This window comes from Cetorhinus maximus, chromosome 13, assembly GCF_964194155.1.
Source record: "Cetorhinus maximus chromosome 13, sCetMax3.hap1.1, whole genome shotgun sequence".
In the NCBI taxonomy this organism is placed as follows: Eukaryota; Metazoa; Chordata; class Chondrichthyes; order Lamniformes; family Cetorhinidae; genus Cetorhinus; species Cetorhinus maximus.
Window position 1 is genome coordinate 115,872,008 of NC_135891.1, and position 16,647 is coordinate 115,888,654.

At 44.8% G+C, this 16,647-nt stretch overlaps 1 protein-coding gene across 1 annotated transcript in view; it reads right to left on the reverse strand.

Annotated features, from left to right (window-relative positions):
* Positions 1-504: 504 nt before the first annotated feature.
* LOC144688993 (tyrosine-protein kinase JAK2-like) overlaps positions 505-16,647 on the reverse strand; it is an 88,991-nt gene continuing 72,848 nt past the window's right edge. The window contains exons 17-24 of the mRNA XM_078556080.1: positions 16,017-16,167; positions 14,676-14,815; positions 13,108-13,297; positions 9,015-9,139; positions 7,568-7,740; positions 5,555-5,672; positions 3,072-3,179; positions 505-1,527 (exon numbers count right to left, since the gene is read on the reverse strand). Of these exons, the coding sequence (XP_078412206.1) occupies positions 1,423-1,527; positions 3,072-3,179; positions 5,555-5,672; positions 7,568-7,740; positions 9,015-9,139; positions 13,108-13,297; positions 14,676-14,815; positions 16,017-16,167 (1,110 nt within the window). The 3' untranslated portion in view covers positions 505-1,422. The remainder of the gene's footprint in view (positions 1,528-3,071; positions 3,180-5,554; positions 5,673-7,567; positions 7,741-9,014; positions 9,140-13,107; positions 13,298-14,675; positions 14,816-16,016; positions 16,168-16,647) is intronic.

Here is a 16,647-nt window from a genome sequence, read left to right on the forward strand (position 1 = left end):
TTGTTGCATCATTTCCCCCTTATAACTTACCCTGGAAGATCGAACCTGAATAGAATAGAGGGGAGTGGTGGGGAAGAGCTGCCACATATTCTGCTTACCTCTGTTAATTTCTCCAGATGGTGTTGGGGGATGATTTCTGCTGACCTTTCGGGATCCCAAGCCATTGCACACCACTGCCTGTCAGTGGGTTCCAACTTTCCCTGAGTGCTGGTTTGGGTTTCACTGTGGGCCTCACAAAACAGGGCCATCAATCCCAAAGGAGCTGATTACCTGCCGATGGTTGGGTACGTGATCAATGGCAAAGGCCCTGTTCTGAGAGTCTGGAGCCAGGGAGGTTTGTGGGTCCATCATACCTCAACGATTGGGTGAGTCACGCACCAATTATTCTGACAACCCCCTTCCCCCACTCACATACACACCATTCAGATAGTGGCTCGTCGCTGAGTGAGCTCTCACTCAGATTTGCAGGAGCCATGTGCAAAGTTCTATTAAACTGAGGCCAGTAACCAACAGGTAAGTTGTTTTAATAAACCTAGTAATCAAACAGGAGTCAGCACAAAAAACAGTATCAATTCATATATTATATTAGAATTGATATGTAGGCTGCAAGCTGCATTGAAAAGAGAGGTGAAGATCTTGCCTGGCCCTTACAATGATACAATGCTGTCACAATTCCTTATGATACCCGTAGATGGTATTTTAATGGGATTTCCCATTTTAAGCCAAGCAGTGACAGGTTACAGGATTTGAGTTCGAAGGAGCTAAGGAGCCTTCCCACCCCATTCCTCCCTTCCCACCCCACCCCATCCCTCCCTTCCCACCCCACCGCCCCCACCTCCCCCACCGCTCCCCCAAGAATAGCCGCCAGTTGGCAAACACCTCAGCCATTCTGCCCATCCTTAGTTTATGTGCCTAGGAGGAAGGCATCATTTGCAAGTTATCTTTAAGACAAGCGGTGAGTTATATTAAATGGCCTGTGCCTCTCCCCGCGCTCTTGCTGCCTGTTGTCTCTGCACTTGAAGGGAGAGATCGTGGCTGTTTAAATGTAACAAAAGTGCAAGAAAAGTGCAGAAGGAGAAAATGTAGTCCTAGTATCTGACTCCTTCCAACATCCAACAGTCGCAGCGTGAAGTTGTATTCAATATTTTGAAGGTGTTGAATATTGTGGAACTCAGCAAGCTGTGGCAGGGAGAGTTTGGGCTGCACCACATAGCAACAGTCACTGCACTCCAAGAGTAATTCATAATGCAATGCTCATTGAGGCAGTTCAAACAACTTGATGAAGTTAAATATAGGTGCAAGGACTATGAGTTTCTCTGTGAATCGTCTTGCGTTCAATCCTGGTTTTTGGTGACACGTATGGTACAACATGGTCCCCACGTTTGCTCAGTTCCCATGTTTGTCTCCAGCAACCAACGCTGATCACCGAAGGGCATCGTACATCTCTTCGATGTTTCGCAGCAATTCCACGAACGTCGGTCTTTGTGCAGGATTGTGGTTCCAGCAACTCAGCATTACGTTGTACATCTGGACAATGGTTAAAAAGAGTTAACAGTTATCATTAACAATTAAAACTGAGACCGCGCAGCATGTTCTAATCAAACAAACTTCCGGAATCTCACAATATGATGGTTTAACGGGTAATTATGTGCCTGTTTGGAGCTGAGCCGTACACAGACCATACTTATCTAATCCTAGTTCATAAAATCATATGGCACAGGTGGAGGCTATTCAGCCCATTGTGCCTGTGCTGGCCCTTTGAAAGAGCTATGCAATTAGTCCCACTCCCTCTGCTCTTCCCCATAGCCCTGCAATTTTTTCCTTTTTAATTATATATTCTTCTGAACTTCAGTATTGAATCTGTTTTCGTCACTCTTCAGCAGCGCATTGCAGAACACAACAACTCACTGCATTAAAAGATATTTCCCCCGTATCCAACCCCCACCAATTGTCTGAAAGATGGTGCTGAATCAGTTGCTCTCGGTTGGAGTAACAGTAAAGTGCTACAATTGCTTTCAAAATCCCTGGGCTAGGGATGGGAACCATACGCCAGTCCTTGCTTTCCTTCTTGATTGTCTCTCCTTCCCCCTGTTTGAAACTGGGTGATCTCTGGAGTTCCTGGTGAAGTTATGTCACCGTAATGGGAGCAGATTGCAGGAAATTCATGGCCATTGCCTACATTGGTCAGCTTTTATTTTAATTTTATAATCCCTGGCATCTCAGTCATGGTGCTGGGATGTTGGAATCAGAGACTAGCCTTGGGGGACAGTGTAAAACGAGTGGAATCGTATTAAGCGCCTATTAGACGCCCAAGCCAACATCAGTTCCTGTGCTATCTGCCAGAGTGAATTTTTTAAAAAATTCATTCATGGGATGTGAGCATCACTGGCCAGGTCAGCACTTATTGCTCATCCCCAATTGACCTTGAGAAGGTGATGGCAAACCAGCTGTTTTCCATACCAAATCTTTAAGGGGCTAAGAGAGTAGAACAATGACTTTGGATCAGTTGGTTTAAAAGCAATTTGGCTGTCCTCATTGGCTCAGAAAACTAAGGCAGTGAACAGTTGAGTAATGAGGTTGCCAGCTTCAATCCTTCGTCTTTGCTGAGTTAGTTGAGCTCAACCGGGTGGTAAAATTGTCCTTGATATCCCTGAACTAGAGAGGTCAGCCCATTGTGCCTGTGCTGGCCCTTTGAAAGAGCTATGCAATTAGTCCCACTCTCCTGCTCTTTCCCATAGCCCTGCAATTTTTTCCTTTTTAATTATATATTCTTCTGAACTTGACTATTGAATCGGATGGCTATCCAATAAGTCTCTTTATCTGGGAAAATATAAGTCTTCTTGGTGGCTAAAACCTAAATCGAATCCCCAGAATATGAGATATGTCTAACTTAATGGGAAGATGACATTAAGCTTTAAAGCCAATCTTTCCCATTAAAATGGTCAGGCGAATGTTCTTGGGTTTGTCAATATCTAAGTGGTTTCCCGGTCTGTATGTAGACCTGAAGTTCCATGATATCACCCATAAAGACAAAGGCCTGGGACAATACCTGATACATGCAGCATCCTTACCTGTCTAGAACAGTCCTTGGGTGCTGGGAGGCGTTTGGTTTTCAGGACTTCAAGCATTTGTAAGACAATCTGGCCCTGTTTATCTGAACCAATCATCCGCAGAAACTCCTTTTCAAAAGAAGAAAAGAAAAGAATAGGAACGTTACTTTGATCATTGCATCTCCAACCTTTCCTCTTTTATTCCTGTTGAGGCTCAAAGACTCCATCTCATCCATTCCTTCTCCTCATGCTATCCCAATGGGTTGAACTTGATTCACATCCTAGGGGTTACCAGTGACCAGAAACTGAACTGGACTAGCCATATAAATACTGTGGCTACAAGAGCAGGTCAGAGGTTAGGAATCCTGCAATGAGTAACTCACCTCCTGACTCCCCAAAGCCTGTCCACCATCTACAAAGCACAAGTCAGGAGTGTGATGGAATACTCTCCACTTGCCTGGATGGGTGCAGCTCCAAGAACACTCAAGAAGCTTGACATCATCCAGGACAAAGCAGCCCATTTGATTGGCACCCCATCCACAAACATTCACTCCCTCCACCACCGACACACAGTGGCAGCAGTCTGTACCATCTACAAGATACACTGCAGGAGCTCACCAAGCCTCCTTAGACAGCACCTTCCAAACCCACGACTGCTACCATCTAGAAGGACAAGGACAGCAGATACATGGGAACATCACCACCTGGAAATTCCCCTCCGAGCCACTCACCATCCTGACTTGGAAATATATCGCTGTTCCTTCACTGTCGCTGGGCCAAAATCCTGGAACTCCCTCCCTAACAGCACTGTGGGTGTACCTACACCACATGGGCTGCAGCGGTTCAAGAAGGCAGCTCACACCACCTTCTCAAGGGTAATTAGGGATGGGCAATAAATGCTGGCCCAGCCAACGATGCCCACATCCCATGAATGACTTAAAAAAAAACATTGCACTGCCTCCTCATCCAGTTTATTCTTTCCCAGGACTTCAAATTCAGCAACTCAGTCTTTCCCTTAACAATTTAAAGATTCTTAAACACCAAAATTGCCATTAACCCCATAACTACTTCATGACTTTTCCTCTTTCTGAGTCTTGAACCATAACCCTTCAACTGATTTTCTCAATCATCCCATTAATCATAAATCTTAGGCAGGATTTTCCCTGTGGGATTCTGAATCCCACTGTCAGTCTCAAAGGAGTTAGAAGCCTGCAATTTGTGGGAAACAGTCACTCCATGTAATTTTCCCTGAATTAGCTAATTAATGGCCAGAGGGTGGGCTCACTGTCCAATTAAAGATAGCAGTGGGCTCTTGAAGCTGGACAACCAATCAGAGGCCAATTCTAGCTTAAAAGCTGCAATAGGTTGTCAAAGCAGGTAAGTGAGCAAGGGTCCAAAATGGAGGTGCCCTCTCTCCAGCATTCTCAAAGTTTAATTTAAAAATGCTGAAATTCCAATCTCTTGTGGTTGAACACTTTTTATGACTGCCACAGCTGTTTTCCTGTTGTCATATTTTGTTCATACTTTGGTGTTGACATTTTTCATTGTAAATTCCTGTGTCAAAATATAGAAGGGAATTTGCCTATATAAACTTGTCACACTGTAATTACACCCTTCCACCAGTGGTGGTGCTGTAGCACCACAGTTCTGTGACTCCCAGCTCCTTGGCCTCCACTGCAGAGAAACCTTTATGTTTCACCTACCTCTGCTTCCCTCATTCCCAAATTACTGCAAGTTTTTCATTTCAGAATGAGCAGCGATTGTAAAATCAATGTACGACAGAAAAAACAGACAGAAAATAATATTTTAAATGAGGAGTCAATAAATTCTGACAGTTGTGCATCCTGATTCAATTATTCCCCTGCTTCTTAACCCTGCCCCACCTGAAAGAATATGTTTGGTTTTGACTTCCGGTATGCAGTACTGAAGGAGATTAACTGTTTGCTGCTGTTTTAATGGACGTTAAGAAATTAAGAGCATGACAAGATGGATAGCCCACAGAGACTACTTATTAAAAAAAAAACAAAGTGTCAGATTTTCTTATTATATTTCAATTCTACGTGATCCAAGTCCAATCTTTCTCGCTATTCCATAGCATATTTGTCATTGTTTCTCTGAACTTTGGTCTTTCGTTGCCTCAAACTCCAAATCTTACACTCCTTGGAAATCAGACCTTGGTGTGCCACCTGTTACTTGACATCAGTCTCTGCCAGGATCTCAAAGCGTGGAAATTTCTTACATCCCTCAGTCTGTCCTTCCACCGCACAGTCTGCAGAGTAAATTCTGACCTTGTGCAGTAGTGCAACAACATGGAAATTTAAAAAAATAATACTCTGTACTTTATTATTTGAATGGGAAGACAGAGGGGTATAAAGCTTTCAGCATTTGGATATCTAGTGCAAGACTGATTTCCCACACAAAGCCAAGGTCCACCTCCACAGGGTTTAAAATCCCTGCCCCGGCAGCATTTGTGGATTTGCCTCCACCTCGATATCAGCACTTACCATTGGGGGACTCCTGCTGCGATCACTGTACGTGAACAACTCGTAAAGCACAACACCAAAGCTCCACACATCTGACTCTCTGGAAAACTTGCTGTCGGACAGAGATTCGAAAGCATACCTAAACGCAAAGGGATTTCAATTCAAAAATTACAGTCTAGACTTTCCAGTCAGCAGCTTTACTACTGAAACCTCACCAGTGGTTTTTTTTTATTGATTCGTGGATGTGGGCATCACTGGCAAGGCCAGCATTTATTGCCCATCCCTAATTACCCTTGAGAACTGCTGAAAGGATTCCTGAATGGACCCAGATATACATCAGGCAGGGTAAGGAGAGCAGATTTCCTTCCCTAAAGGACATTGGTGAACCCAGATGGGTTATTAACATCAGTTCAGTAGTTTTACAGTCACCATTACACATGTTAGCTTTTTAACCACAAGATTTATTTAATTAATTAATTGAATTTAAATTACCAGCACTATGGCAGGATTTGAACTCAGGTCTCCAGAGCAGTTATCTGAATTACTAGCACAGTAACATTACCATCCCCAATCTCAGCGGACCATGTAGATGCTGCAAACTGCAACCAGGGGGAGACGTTTCGGGTTGGCGAGCGGGGGCGGGACCCACTCGCTGACGCGTAAAATGACACGTGGTGACATCGAGCGGGCGTCCCGACGTCATCGCGCGTCATTTAGATTTTCAGTTCAGCAGGCGCACATTCGATTCGGCTCCGCGCCCGCCGAACTGTCAAAGGCCTATTAAGACCATTTAAAGAGTCATTAAAACAATTAACAGGCCTGCCCGTTCAACCTTCAGGTTGGCGGGGGGGCAGGCGAAGAGCCCAGGCGGCCTTCCCATTTTTCATGGAACCTCATCCACGGGCGGGATGAGGTTTCATGAAGGCTTCATTAACTAAATACAATTATTGAACAAAATTCACGAACATGTCCCAGCTCATGTGACACCGTCACATGAGGGGACGGGGCTTAAAATATTTCCTTTTCTTTATTTAAATTTTTAAACCTTAAGATAATCTCCTTGAGGCACAGAGGTGCCTCGGGGAGATTTCTGCCCTCTTATGCGTGCTAGCGTGAAAGAGCCCAGTACCCCGACTCAGGGAATCCCCTTCCGTCCGCACCGGGAACACCCAGTGCTTCTGGGCGCGCGTCACGCCCGTGTAAAATGGCGGCACGGCCCCAATCGGGGGTGGGGAGGGGGGCGATCAGGTTCGCACAAACCCCCGCCTGCCCCCGCACAACCCCACCTGACGGGGTGGGGGGGGGAGGAATTTCTGCCCCAGGTTACGCTGGTGATTGGCGGAGGGAAGTGACTGTTTAAGTTCGCTCATGGGGAAAACCAATCAAGCTTTGTCCTGGATGGTGTAAAGCTTCTTGAGTATTGTTGCAGCTGCACTCAACCAGGCAAATGGAGCATATTCACAGAGGTAGATTAAAGCTACTATTTCTATCTTCTTATCTATCTATGTTTCAGTGCGTCACTCTTGCCTCTGAATCAGAGCGCTGTGAATTCAAGCCTCACACCAGGGCTTGAACACAAAAATCTAGGTTAACACTCTCAGTGCAGTACTGAGTGAATGCTGCACTGTCAGAGGTACTGTCTTTGGATGAGGCATTAAGTCCAGGCCCTGTCTGTCCTCTCAAGTGGGTATAAATAGAACCCCACGGCACGACTTTGAAGACGAGCAGGAGGGTTCTCAATGGTGTCCTAGGCTAATGTTTACTCCCCAACCATTGTCACAAAGCAAATTATCTGGTCATTATCACATGGCTGTTTGTGGGAGCTTGCTGTGTGCAAATTGGTTGCCTCTTTTCCCACAACAGTTCATGCATTTAAAAAAGTACTTCATTAGCTGTAAAACGCTGTGGCCATGGAAGTTGCTATATAAATGCAAGTCTTTCTTTTGCAACACAGGATTCCTCAGAAATCAGCCTCATGCAGTAACTGACTGAGCCATTAGGGGGAATGCTTCATTGCTCATTAAGGACTCTCACCAAAAGATCGGACTCTCTCCAGGCTCCAGCACTTTGTAATAATCCTTGTCTCCAGGCAGAATCTTGGTCAGTCCAAAGTCACCTATTTTTACACAGGTGTCACTTTCTACCAGAATGTTCCGTGTTGCCAGGTCCCTGTGTACGTAGCGTTTGGAGCCAAGATAGTCCATCCCCTTTCAAAAAGAACACGAAGATTTGTCACATGTGGTTCGTAGATTGGAGCATTTCAACTGTTGTGTCTTATTAGGGAAGGTACTAAAGTTAACCTTTGAGGGAGCACTTGGGATCTGAATTGGGTGACCAACCCTCCACGATTGCCCTGGAGCAGGGTTTGAAGACTAACACACGGACTAGGAGCAGGAGTAGGCCATTTGGTCCCTCAAGCCTGCTTCGCCATTCAATATGGTCATGGCTGATCTGATTGTGGCCTCAACTCCACTTTCCTGTCTGACCCCATATGACTCCCTTGCAGATCGAAAATCTGTTTAACTCAGCCTTGAATATACTCAATTACCTAGCTGCACTGGGGAGCAGAATCCCACAGGCGAGCAACCCTCTGGGAGAAGAAATTCCTCCTCATCTCAGTCTTAAATGGGAGACCCCTAATTTTTAAACTGGGCCACCTAATTCTAGACTAATTCACCGTCAACGCTCACCCTCAGGATCTTCTACGTTTCAATAAGGTCACCTCTCATTCTTCTAAATTCCACTTGGCCCAACCTGCTCAACCTTTCCTCATAAGTTTATCCCAAGAATCAGTCAAGTGGACCTTCTCTGAACTGCTTCTAATGCAATTGTACCTTTTCTTAAGTAAGGGGGCAAAAACTGTACGCCATACTCCAGATGCGGTAATCCCTAGGACACTTAAGTAAGCAAACCCAGGAAAATTAATCATTAAAAAATTGTATTTTGAAAATAAAATTCTTTGACTATTTTGGTTATTAATTATACAAATATCAGACATGGGCGGGAGGAAAGGTGGCTTGACTGACAGCCAAGATCACCCAACCAGGTAACGTGGAGCCTGTGCTCTTTCTGATTGGTCATTGGAAGGCGGGGCATCATAAGGACGGATGTATTGAGCGGCCAATAGCAGGGCTGTAGGGGTGGGGTGGAGTGATTGGAGGCCAACAGGTCAGGCCAACTTCAGGAAAGCTTCCTTCCAGGATTAGCCATGATGCTAAAAAGGGAATCTTTAGCAGTCCCTCAGGTAAAGGAAATTCAAACAGCTCAATGTGGGTTGGATTCTACATATGACTTTGTTCTCCAGTGTGGAAAGGTGAAAGGAGTTGACAGAAGCTGATACAAGGAGCTTGTGGACCAGGTTTGCCTATGGGCCTTCACTCTCTGTTCCATTGATATGAAGGTACCTGGTCACCCCAAATCACCCAGTGTCATACGTAGCCAAACCATACTAGTCAAACCCTTTCTCAATGGCCTTACTCACCTTACATATTTGTGAGGCATACAGCAAGAGCTGTTTGTGATCCAGTCTGTGTTTGTTCTTTTGCAGGTAATCTCGCAGGCTCCCATATGGCAGGTATTCCATGATCAGTCGCAGGTTCCTGTGCCCTGCGGAAATAAAATAACAGCTATTTCTGACACAAGGGGTGTTGCAGGGGCGTGTGTAACACTGGTGAGTCACAGACAGCGTGGGACATATTGCGGGGAAATGTGAATAGCACGGAGCTTTTGGTAAAACCTGAATGTATTTTTAATGAGTCTGAGTGTTTCACACAGACGAGTTTTTTAATCTTTAGACCACATTTTTATGCAAACATTTAGCCAACACATAAGAAATGAAAATACAGATTTCTACCTTTAATGAAGAAGGAAATTATTCATCACTGAGGAATCCTTCTCTCGCCCCCCATTCTCCAATTCCTCTCTGCTTTACTATTTTTTTGTTCTTTTTCTATCAGTATTACTACCATGCTGTTTGATTTCTCCTAAACTCCAAGACCTTCCTGCACCCTCTTCCTCCCTTCAGTCTCCACCCTCCCTATGTTGAAATCAAGACTTGTTGAACCATCACCCATTCTAAATCCCAAAACTGTGGGACTCCCGATGCATGTGGGACTCCTGAAGTCCTTGCTTCATCCTCCAAGCTTCAGACTTTTAGTACTAAAGACTGGCACTATTTAGCTGCGACATGACAATCAGACAGCCTGCGGTTAAAATGGATTTGTGCCTTCCCTGTGTTTTTTGACATGGGTTTCAATGCTGTTAGAATCAGCGGGGAAAGGGTTAAAACTGCACGGTCTAAGGCATTTCAGTAAGGAAAGCACATCAGTTTGATGTTTCTTTTATTCATTCGCAGGATGTAGGTGCTACGACAGGGCCAGCATTTATAACCCATCCCCAATTGCCCTTGAAAAGGTGGTGGTGTGCTACCTTCTTGACTACAGCTGAGGGTCTTGCTAACTCATTCTAAAGGGCAGTTAAGAAGCAACTGGACTAGTGGGTCTAGGATCACATATAGTCCAGACCAGGTAAGGAAGATAGATTTCCTTCCTCAATGGAAGAACCTTAGTGAAGTAGATTTTTTTAATATAACAATCCAGTAGTTCTATGGTCACCATGACCGATACTAGCTTAGTCGTTCTATATTCATTTAATTAACAATTTAAATTCACTAACTGCTATAGTGGGATTTGAACTTCTTTTTCAGGATCATAAGTCCAGGCTACTGGATTACTAGTCCAGTAACATAGCCATGTACCCCCACAGATATCTGGAGAGACTAGAGAAGCTGAGGTTGTTCTCCTTAGAGCAGAGAAGGTTAGGTAGAGTTTAATGGAGATATTCAAAATTAGGAGGCTTTTCGACAGAGTAGATAGAAGAGAAACTGTTTCCAATGACAAGAGGTCCAGTATCCAGAGGACACAGATTTAAATAATCGGGCAGAAAAAAGGTGTACCTCATAGGGGCACAAGGACCACTTACAGGAGAGAGAGGCAGCTGCTGAACCTGAGAGAATATCTACTGTTAGAAAGCCCCTATGCGTGACAGCACAAGGCTGGCAACGTTAGCAATGCAGGTCCTTAAAGAGTAAAGCAGGACAAGTTTCAGAGTGAATTGAGAGCAGGTGATGCTCATTGAAGCCTGTATCAAGAGCTGGGTTTTTCCCTAGTCCTGGGGTGTTGAGTGGTGGCCGAGTTGGTGCTATTGACGGAGTTGATCAGCAGACACTTCTTGGGTGGAAACTTAAAGTATATTTACAAGGAACTCAGCAGCTTTCAGCTCAAACTCTATCTCTACTCTACTAACTGCTGAGGTAGCCCGCGCTACTCTCCTATTGGGTACGAAAGATCATGTGATCTTCCTTAACAAATGTTATTCTTGAAAGTACATTGCACACTAAATAAATCCATAATTACTACATCCCCCCCTTTTACTCAGATATACATATATTTACACGTACAAATTTCTCAAGACAGCAAATTATTTACGCTGGGTAGGGAATTTACAAGTTCAGTCTTTCAGGTGGTTTCCTGAACTTGTGGAATGTCGCAGCTCCACAACTTCAGATCCTTTGTCAGGAACCTCCTTTTCCGGAGTTGCCTGAGCATCAGGTGCTTCGGTAGGCACTTGCAGTTCTGTATCCTCAACTCTTACAGGAACATCAGACACGTCAGTCCTGTGCTCTCAACAGGAAACGCTGACCCGCTTGTGAACACTGGTGGAATTATTTCTTGGTGATCCATTTTCTTTCTCCCTTAAGTGGTCCACACGTCTCAGTATGACTTGTCCTTCCACCTCCACATGGTAAGGTAGAGGTCCAGTCACTGAACTTATTTCACCCGGTCACCACTTTGGTCCTTCTCTGAAGTTCTTTGCGTATACCGCCTCTCCCGCGGTAAATTTTTTCCTCACAACTATGGCAGTCGTGTCTAGTTTTCCGGTTTTCCCGACTCCTTTCCACCTTCCTCACTAAATTCGGCATTATTAAGCTCAGTCTCATCCTGAGACCAAGTTTCAAAAATAACTCCGCAGGTACTTACACCTGTACACATCACACTTGTGTGAGGGGTGGTCCTACAATGGAAAAGATAGTGTGCTAGTTTGGTTGCTAAGGAATCTCCAGTTTTTGCGCCCTTTTCAGTTGGGGTTTTCCACTCGATGTGGAGGGCGGCGCCATTTTGTGCACCCTGTATTGCTTTTGAATCTCTTGCTGCACTTTCCAGGGCCAGTGCTATCTCTAGCGCCTTCTTGAAATCCAAATCACTTTGAACAATCATCTTTTCTGAATGGTGTCTTCATTCACACCACACACTAAATGATCTCTGAGTATGTCGTTTAGTGATGTACCAAACTCTCAAATGTTCCGTGAACTGCTTCAAATTTGCCACATAACATGCAACTGTCTCACTTGGGGCTCTGTTTCTTGAATTAAACTTGAACCTTTGCATCGTTACTGAGGGTTTTGGTTGATAATGACCCTTCACAAGGTCCACCGATTCATCACAATTTTTCAAATCTGGGACACTGGGTGCCTTCAAACTTCGAATCAAGCTTCAGGTTTTATTCCCACGTGTACATAAGAGGATCGCTCGCCTCTTCTCTTCTCCAGTAATCTCGTTCACTTGAAAAAAGAACGTGAGGCGTTCAATGCAATGAGACCAATCGTCCATGGCTGGATCGAAAGGATCAATTCTTCCAAATTGCGGCATTTTGAGAGGGAATACCTTCTTTAATCTAACGGAGCTTTCTACTTACAATCACTGGGCGAGGTACAGTGCCCATTTTCCTTTCATTTGATTTCTTCTATTAAACTTGTTTATCCTCATCGCCAGTTTATTGAGAGTGGTGGCTGAGTTGGTGCTATTGACGGAGTTGATCAGCAGATGCTTCTTGGGTGGCAACTTAGTTCATTTACAAGGAACTCAGCAGCAATTACATGCGTGCTTTCAACTCAAACTCTATCAAACTCAAACTCTACTGAGGTAGCCGGCGCTACTCTCCTATTGGGTACGAAAGATCATGTGATCTTCCTTAACAAGCATTATTCTTAAAGGCATGCTAGACACTAAATAATACCATAATTATTACAGGGGGGGTTGGATTCTGGGCAGGGAGAGGATCCAGAAGGCCTAAAGTGCTGTAAGCTGCAGGGCTATGGGCCGGGTGCAGGAAGGTGGGATTAGAAAGGGCACCTGGGTGTCCTCGGGCTGGCATGGACAAGATGGGCCGAATGGCCTCCTGCTGTGCTGTAACTTTTCTATGGTTCTATGGAAGAGTGGAATCTGGTATTTATACCGAACTACAGTTCAACAACAAGGCAGTTGTGATTCACACAATGTCTTCTGCTGCTTGATTCAGTAAATGGATATCCACTGAATAAACAAGGACTAGACAGGACAGAATGGGCCTCAAGATCTAATGTTCCTTGTTTCTTACTTTTTCAACCCTGCACCATGAGACCTCGCCCTTTCTCCCCTAGTTCCTCAATGAAAAATATTGCCGACATGAAGTTTTCCTTTCCAAATTATTCTTAACAAACAAAGAAAACAAAGATCAGGAAAAACATTTCCACTCACCGACACTGTAGCAGACCCCTTTGTATTTTACAATGTATTCACTGTGGAGATTCTTGACCACCGCAATCTCTCGCTCAAAATCACGAAGGTGCTCTGTTGTGCTGTGCTGTAGCTTTTTCACGGCGACTAGGTCTCCTGTGTTGTCGCCGAGTGGATCGTATCGGCACAGCTCCACACTGCCAAAGTTTCCCTGCCAATGAGGCAACAAGAGTAACTGAGCAAACTGGGCTTGTGGATAGGGTGTTGCCAACCCTCCAGGATTGCCCCGGAGTCTCCAGGAATTAAGGATTCATCTGCAGGATACTGTTGGGAATAACTTCCAGGAGAAAGGTCAGGAGGAAAATTTTAAAAATTGCATGGGAGGTGATGGGTTTTTGGTGTAGACATTAACCGAGGCCCTGCCTGGCACCTCAGGTGAATGTAAAAGATCCCGTGACACTATTGGAAGAGGGTGTTCTAGCACAAATTAAATTTATTCTTTCATGAGATGCGAACATCACTGGCAAGGCCAACATTTTTTGTCCATTTCTAATGGCCCTTGAACTGAATGACTTGCTAGGCTTTTTCAGAGGGCAGTTAGGAGTCAACTACATTGCTGTGGGTCTGGAGTCACATGTAAACTGGATAAAAAAGGGACATGTCAAAGCTTCTCATCTTACACTCATTAGGACACTTCGCAAGAATACCAGTGCTAGGGGAAAGCAACAATTTATACAATATGAGAAGTGAGTGCTGATTGGTTGGCAAGTAGACCCTGATTGGTAGAGGCATTGCCATGGAGAATGCACCAATTGATGGTGACTGACACTTAACTGCCAAGTATTGTTTGTTTGAAATTTAAACCAGGCAGCTTGACCCTGATTGGTCAAGGTATTGCTCTGAGGAATGAGTCAGTGAATGGCTGTCACTTATTTTGTTTATCTGAAACAGGTGCAATGTGTGTACAAAGTGTCTGCAAAGTGTCCTGATGAGTGCAAGGCAAAAAGCTTTGACATGTCTCTTTTTTCAGCAATACTCCAGTTCTGTACTACCAAATGACTATAAACCAGACAGGGTAAGGGCATTAGTGAAATAGATGGCTTTTTACAACAATCAATGATAGCTGCCATGGCCACCATTACTGAGGCTAGATTTATAATTCCAGATTTTTAATTTGAATTCAAATTCCACCAGAAGCCATCATGGGATTTGAACCTGTGCCCCCAGAGGATTAGCCCGGGCCATGGGTTATTATCCATTGATATTACCGTCAGGCCACCATCTTCCCCCAAAATCTCTGAGCCAACATCATTAAAGTGAATGAATTGGTCATTTGTCTCATTGCTGTTTAGGGATCTCAAGATAGACACAAATCGGCAGCCATGTTACAACAGTCCCTACATTTCCAAGGTATATCATTGGCTGTTAACCTCTTTGAGACATCCCAAGGACCTGAAGAAAGCTATAGAAATGACTGGAGATCAGTGAACCCAGCACAGTCCAGGATTTGAGAAGTGACCTTCAAGCTCATATCTAATTCTCTCCTCCTTCACCGCAATTTTATTCCTCTATGAATTCAGTGCAAATACCTTGCCCAACACTGAGATGAATTTAAGATGCCTCTCTTCAAAGAAACTGGGATCATCCTGTTTCCTCATGTCAACAAAGCGCCAGAAGCCATCAGTACTGGGGAGGTCACTGGGGGACAAGTCACAGAGCCTTTCATAGTCTGCAAGAAGACAACAAGGTCATTAACAACACCAGGGATTAATGCAGGGTTAAACTCTAACCTTTCACCTTAAGGATCTTGTTCAATTCCAGCCTAAATTAGTGGAATATAAATCTCCTTTCTCTGTTTGTGAAATTAGCTTTTTCAGTCTTAACAGTGTGTTGCACTGTCAAACTGCCTCTAATTTGGCAGCAAATAGTTCAAAAATGGCAAACGCATTCAGGCCACAGAGTGTCTTCTGAGATTGGGGTTGAGGTGCATTGATTGGGAAGTGGTAGCAGGGGCTTTACTCTGTATCTAACCTCCGTGCTGTACCTGCCCTGGGAGTTTTTGATGGGGACAGTGTTGAGGGAGCTTTACTCTGTATCTAACCCCATGCTGTACCTGTTCTGGGAGGGTTTGATGAGGACAGTGTAGAGGGAGCTTTACTCTGTATCTAACCCCGTGCTGTACCTGTCCTGGGCGTGTTTGATGGGACAGTGTAGAGGGAGCTTTATTCTGTATCTGACCCCGTGCTGTACCTGTCCTGGGAGTGTTTGATGGGGACAGTGTAGAGGGAGCTTTACTCTGTATCTAACCCCATGCTGTACCTGTTCTGGGAGGGTTTGATGAGGACAGTGTAGAGGGAGCTTTACTCTGTATCTAACCCCGTGCTGTACCTGTCCTGGGCGTGTTTGATGGGACAGTGTAGAGGGAGCTTTATTCTGTATCTGACCCCGTGCTGTACCTGCCCTGGGAGTGTTTGATGGGGACAGTGTAGAGGGAGCTTTACTCTGTATCTAACCTCCGTGCTGTACCTGCCCTGGGAGTGTTTGATGGGGACTGTGTAGAGGGAGCTTTACTCTGTATCTAACCCCATGCTGTACCTGTCCTGGGAGTGTTTGATGGGGACAGTGTAGAGGGAGCTTTACTCTGTATCTAACCCTGTGCTGTACCTGTCCTTGGAGTGTTTGATGGGGACAGTGTAGAGGGAGCTTTATTCTGTATCTAGCCTGTGCTGTCCATTCCACATTAGCACACTAGCTTGAGGAGGACAAAATTCACAAAAAAGGGAAATAAATTGTAAAATAGTCCATTTACCCTTTTACTTGTATATTGTATCCCAAAATACATTTTCTTTCTGTACTACTGTCTTGTGACTTTCCTGCAGTGGGGTGGTGTTTGTGGGGTAAGGTGTAGCCCTGAGTTCTAAACTGTTTACCTGATGTGTTCAATCTGTTGAGTTCTCTGATGATGGCTCTGAAAGACGGCCGCAGATAGGGCTGGTAGTTCATGCACTGGTTGATGAGGTTGGCAAGTTCTGTCCACCTGGGAGCAGGAAGATGGAGACCATCCTCGTAAAACTGTAGCTTCTGTACGATACGTGAAACAAAAAAAAAACTGACATAAGAACACATCATTACAAATCTCCCCCAGTGTGGTTTTATTTTCTGGCAGCCTCTACAATCTGCAACTGATCTGCTCCGTCAGACCACTGCCTGGGTGGTGAAGGGAAAATGTCTCCCAATGGGAAATCTAATAATTAGTCCCGAACTGAGCCAGCCAGACAAGAGAGGTCCCAGGATCAATCCCAGCTCTCCATTGAGTTGCTGTGGCTCAGTGTGTAGCACACTCACCTCTTAGTCAGAAAATTGTGGGTTTAAGCTCCACTCCAGAGACTTGAACACAAAATTGTAGGCTGACACTCCCAGTGCAAAACTGAGGGAGTGCTGCTCTGTCAGAGGTGCTGTCGTTCAGATGACAGATTAAACTGAGGTCCTATCTGCCCTCTTGCATGGATGTGAAAGATCCCATGGTATTATTTTAGAGACAAAGGAATTCTCCTTGGTGTC